General features: G+C 63.6%; 1 protein-coding gene across 1 annotated transcript in view; it reads left to right on the plus strand.

The window, feature by feature from the left end:
- The first annotated feature begins 355 nt into the window (after positions 1-355).
- GATA5 (GATA binding protein 5) overlaps positions 356-5,302 on the plus strand; it is a 10,999-nt gene continuing 6,052 nt past the window's right edge. The window contains exons 1-2 of the mRNA XM_004370193.1: positions 356-896; positions 2,147-2,322. Of these exons, the coding sequence (XP_004370250.1) occupies positions 359-896; positions 2,147-2,322 (714 nt within the window). The 5' untranslated portion in view covers positions 356-358. The remainder of the gene's footprint in view (positions 897-2,146; positions 2,323-5,302) is intronic.

Raw genomic sequence — 5,302 nt, forward strand, 5'->3', positions numbered from 1 at the left:
GTGTGCCGCGCCCTCCGGCCCTGGCCCGACCCTCGCGACTGCCGGTGAGTGCCGAGTCCCAAAGCCCGCCCCCAGGGCGCTGAGCTCCGCGCCCCAGGCCCTTCCTCGTCCCCACTCTGTCACCCCGGGACCGCCGAGGCCCGGCGGTGGAGGAGGTGGGCTTGGCACTCGGGCCGCCATGGGGACGCCGCTCAGGCCCGCCCTCGTCGGCTCCAGAGCCGTGCTGGGAGCAGCCAGGCCGCAGGGCCCCAGCGCTGGCACCTGTCTGGCAAAAGCGCCTGCGCTGGTGGGGGCCGCACGCAGCTGTGACCCTGACTCCGGTCCCTCTTCCCTACAGGTCAAGGCTGCGCCCGGGAAGATGTATCAAAGCCTGGCACTGGCCCCGAGCCCCAGCCAGGCCGCCTACACCGACTCGGGCGCCTTCCTGCACGCGCCCGGCACTGGCTCCCGGGTGTTCGTGCCGCCGGCGCGCGTGCCTTCCATGCTGCCCTACCTGCCCGCGTGCGAGCCGGGCCCGCAGCCCGCCGCGCTCGCAGCGCACCCCGGCTGGGCGCAGGCAGCTGCCGACTCGTCCGCTTTTGGCGCAGGCAGCCCGCCCCCGCCGCCTGCGCAGCCGCCCGGGGCTGCCGCCTTCCCCTTCGCGCACAGTCCCCCGGGGCCAGGCGGCGGCGGGGCGGGGGGCCGGGACGGCGGCGCCTACCAGGGTGCGCTGCTGGGTCGCGAGCAGTACCCGGCTCCTCTCGGGCGGCCCGTGGGCGCTTCTTTCCCCAGCGCCTACCCGGCCTACGTGAGCCCCGATGTGGCCCCGACCTGGGCCGCTGGACCCTTCGACACCAGTGTCCTGCCTGGCCTGCAGGGCCGCCCGGCCGGGCTCCCGGGCCGCAGGGCCGCCTTCGGTGAGTGCGGGGCGTGAGGGTGTCTCCGCTGACTCGGGTCCGGGCGCAAACCCACACCCTGCGAAATGACCTCCCCCACCGCCAGAGCTCTGCACCCGGGGACCCGATCCAGAGTCTTTTTTTACACATTAGTAAGAGAATGATTTATTCCTGTCTCCCATTCTTCCCAACCCAAAACCGCATTCTGGATCCTGGCAGTCTGGAGCCTAGGTCTTGAACCTTTTTATGAAGTCAGTTTTGGAAATGATTTTTACAAAGCTCAGAATCCCGGTTTCTTTAAGTGCTTCCCCTCAGTCATCTCCTTGCTCTGGAATGTTTCTGTATTATAATTGGAGACCTGGTTTCGATCGCTCCAGGGGTAGAAATTTCGATAATCGGATTCCAGGCCTCTGAAGCTCACCCGGTTCCGAGTAGTCGGCGCCACCACTTTTTCTGCCGGGGAAGCGGCGCTGCCCGTGCAAAACTAAGGGCCTCGCCCTGGGTGTTTGCTGCTCTCAGGGACCCCCTGGGGCCATCCCTTATGCCCTGCTCTGGGCCAGCCTTGGCCTGCGCCCCCCACCCCGCCCCCTGCAGGAAACCTGGCCAGCATAGCCGACAGGACCCCCTGCCCCCGACGCCCTGGGCAGCCTCTTGCCTGGTGCCCACCCCCGGCCAGGGGAGGATTGGTCTCGCCTGTCCCCACTGGGCGCCTCTGCTGCCTGTGCATCAACAGAGAGGGGTCCACGGCAACGCCATCCCAAATCGAGTGGGTGGCGGGGTGGGCTGGTGGTTATGATCGCAGCAAAAACTATAAAAATCCAAACTGTAAAAATCATCCTAACTCTCACCTATGGAGACTATCTCGTTTAACCTGGCCACACAAAGCCCGCTGAAATTGTCCCACTTTGCAGAGGACAAGGGCGAGGCCCGAAGGGGCACAGCCCTTTTGCTGCCTCCCTCTGCCAGTGTAGAGGAAGGACTCAGAAGAGAAGGATCCCCGGCCCCCCAGGCTGGATTTATTAACCCCTTTATAAATGCATCCCTGACGATTTTTCTAAGTTCAGCACAAATTTTACTGTGTGTAAATTTAAATTAAAAATTAAAAACTAAAGTAAGTTTAATTAATTCGTTTTAAAATAAAACAAATTTAAGGCAAAAGAAAGATAAAAGTAAAAATAAAAGAGTTCAGGGGAAAACAGTGGCTCGCAGGCGGGGACCGTGGGGAAGCAGTGCTGTGCGAGGCCGTCCCCCACTAGCTGCCTGTCCCCCAGTGCCCGACTTCTTGGAGGAGTTCCCCGGAGAGGGTCGTGAGTGCGTCAACTGCGGGGCCCTGTCCACGCCGCTGTGGCGCCGCGACGGCACGGGCCACTACCTGTGTAACGCGTGCGGCCTCTACCACAAGATGAACGGTGTCAACCGGCCACTGGTGCAGCCCCAGAAACGCCTGGTGAGTGTGGGGGCGGCGGGCAGGGGCCGCGGGGTGGAGGACGGCTGCTCACCTGCTGTGATCCACCCGGGGACTCTGAAGTGACTGGGGGCGGGGGAGGCCTCGTGCGTGGGAGTGAGGGGGGACCACGGACCAAGAGAGCTGTGCGTCCCTCCTTGGGACTTACCCTGGCGTTGCAGGAGAAACTGGGGGACCTTACAGGGGAGGGAGTGAGCCAGGACACGTGGCCCCAGAGAGCCGATGGGGACAGCCCAGCACGTCCCCCTTTGGGCTCAGCATCTCTGACCCACTGGGCAGTGCCGGGTCACCTGGGGAAGGGGGTGTGCTTGTTCAGGGGAGTGAGCTGGGACGTGGGACCAGGGCAGTGGTACGGATGGCGACAGTCCCAGGCCCCACTGGCTTCCGGGCTCAGCTCCTCAAGACACCAGCACCTTGGGGCTGAGAGTCTAGAAACGTCAGAATGGAAGGGACAGCTCTGTTTCCGGGGGCCGGGGGCCACCTGGAGGGCCTGATTGGGCCACAGGCTCTCTGCCGGCTGGGACCAAGCATTATGGAGCTCACGGAGGATTTGTGCGCTTCCTGGGAATGTGACCCAGGACGAGGGGAGGCGACTCCACCAGGGATGGGGACTGCTGGCTAGAGGCTTTGTTGGGGGGCGTTGAAGTCTGCAGTAGAGGGAGCTTGGGCCTGCCCGCCCCCTTAGGGGGCTCATCCCGCACAGATGGAAAGAAAACCAGGTCTGTGCCTGTTCCTGCCTCACTGGGCAAAACTTATTTTCACTTTTGGTTCCTCCTGCGGTGTGGAGGGTGGGTAAGCCGGGGGTGGAGACTGAGGAGCCCCAACTTTTGCCAAGCAGGGCAGAGAGCCCCCAGAAGCTGGTGTGAAGGTTTTCAGATAACTTTGTTCTATACTGTTTCACAGGCAAATTTTATGCTCAAGTTGTTTTACAAATAAGATGGCGGGGTGGGGACTTGTTTGAAAGTTAGTTCAAGTTAATGGAGGCCCCGAGTGCTGGGGAATAGCCAGGGGCATGTTCCTGGGCCCGGGCCCTCTGGTCTCCCGCTGATGTCAGCCCTGCATGCAGGGCCAGGCAGAAGGTTCAGCTCATCCTGCTGGGCCCGGGCCTGAGGGCCACCATGCCCTGGCTGCCACTGTCCCTGGCCCCGCGAGCCTGCATGGTCGATTACTGCTCTGAACTGCGTTGAGCCTTGACGACAAGCAGAGGCCCCGGTTTGCGTCGGGGGCCTGGGCCCGACCCTTCCTTGCTGAGTCCACAGTGGGCCAACGGGGCAGGTTGTTTTCGGGCAGAGTTGTTCTTCTTCCACCCAGCTGGCTAAGAGTTCAGGGCACTGTGGGTCCCCCAAGCTCTCCTTTACGCCCTGGGCTTCTTCCCTCACTTGTCTGCCCCTGTGATTGCCCCTCCCCCCTAGGGGCGCTGTGTGACCTGGTGTCTGGTGTGGCCCCCTGAGAGGGAAGGGGACCAGCATCCCCAGGCCCCAGCTCCTCGGGCTCCGCCCACTCCTTCCCGGCAAAGCCTTGACCTGACTGCCAAAGCCACAGCGCAGAACAGCAGGGCCGGGAGACAGCCTGCCTGTCCCCTGACCCCTTGTGGGGCCCACTCACAGCAGAAAATTCCTGGTTTGGTGGGTGGGGTGGGCAGGGGTCCCCCATCTTATTTCCCTTCTCAGTAGCCCAGGTGAGGTGGGGCAGGCCCGGGACTCAGACTCAGGACTATCCCTCCACTGCATGCTGTGCCCCCTGCACGTGTGTCCTGTCTCCTGGCCTGGGGTGCAGCATCGAGTGGACAGTTCTCCAGCCCTTGGAGCCTCAGTCTTCTCACCTGAGAAATGGGAAGAGGAGCTCAGTAACTGTCCTCTTGCCATGCTGGAAGGATGAAGTCAGCCCTCTGGTACAGGGAACTCAGGACACCGGCAGCAGGCCAGAGAGGCTCCAGGACCGTTAGCCTCAGGATCCCTGTGTGCCTGCTCATCCCCCTGAGGTCACAGCCCCGGGGATGGGGAGGGTCTGCTCACCCGTGTCCGGGGCTCTGGAGATCTGTGTGTGCATGGAACATGCCCAGGAAGTGGGCCAGGGCATCACAGGCTGCTCTGCGCCCCGGATCCCCCAAGTAGGACCTGGTGTCCTCTGACTCACGCCAGGGCCCCTGCCCAGGTCCTCACCTGCCCGTGGCCGGTTCTGGCAGGGCCGTCCAGGCTCAGTATGGAAACCCCGAGACAGGGCCCTGAGACCCCGTGGCGCCCAGCATGGTGGGATCAGGCCAGTCACCCCCAGACTTGCCCCTCAGCTTCCCAGCTGCGCCTCCCTCTCCCCTCTAGCGTTCATCCAGAGCAGGCACCGGGGTGGGGGTCCCGGGAAGGATTTGTCCGAATCTTCTTTAAATGATGGCAAGGCCCAGAGCTTGTCACCGCGTCCAGGAACCTGACGGTGAGGAGGAGCCCTTTGCTGTGCTCACCTGGACAGACAGGGCTGCCCTCAGTGTAGACGGCGGAGGGCAGCTGGTGGTGATCCCCCGTCAGTGTAGACGGCGGAGGGCGGCTGGTGGTGATCCCCCTCCCGTCAGTGTAGACGGCGGAGGGCGGCTGGTGGTGATCCCCCGTCAGTGTAGGCGGCGGAGGACGGCTGGTGGTGATCCCCCTCCCCTCAGTGTAGACGGCGGAGGGCGGCTGGTGGTGATCTCCCGTCAGTGTAGACGGCAGAGGGCGGCTGGTGGTGATCCCGCATCAGTGTAGACGGCGGAGGACGGCTGGTGGTGATCCCCCGTCAGTGTAGACGGCAGAGGACGGCTGGTGGTGATCCCCCCTCCCGTCAGTGTAGACGGCGGAGGGCGGCCGGTGGTGATCTCCTCTCCCGTCAGTGTAGATGGCGGAGGGCGGCCGGTGATGATCCCCTCTCCCGTCAGTGTAGACGGCGGAGGGCGGCCGGTGGTGATCCCCTCTCCCGTCAGTGTAGACGGCGGAGG

The sequence above is a fragment of the Trichechus manatus genome, unplaced genomic scaffold (assembly GCF_000243295.1).
Source record: "Trichechus manatus latirostris isolate Lorelei unplaced genomic scaffold, TriManLat1.0 scaffold00008, whole genome shotgun sequence".
NCBI lineage: Eukaryota > Metazoa > Chordata > Mammalia > Sirenia > Trichechidae > Trichechus > Trichechus manatus.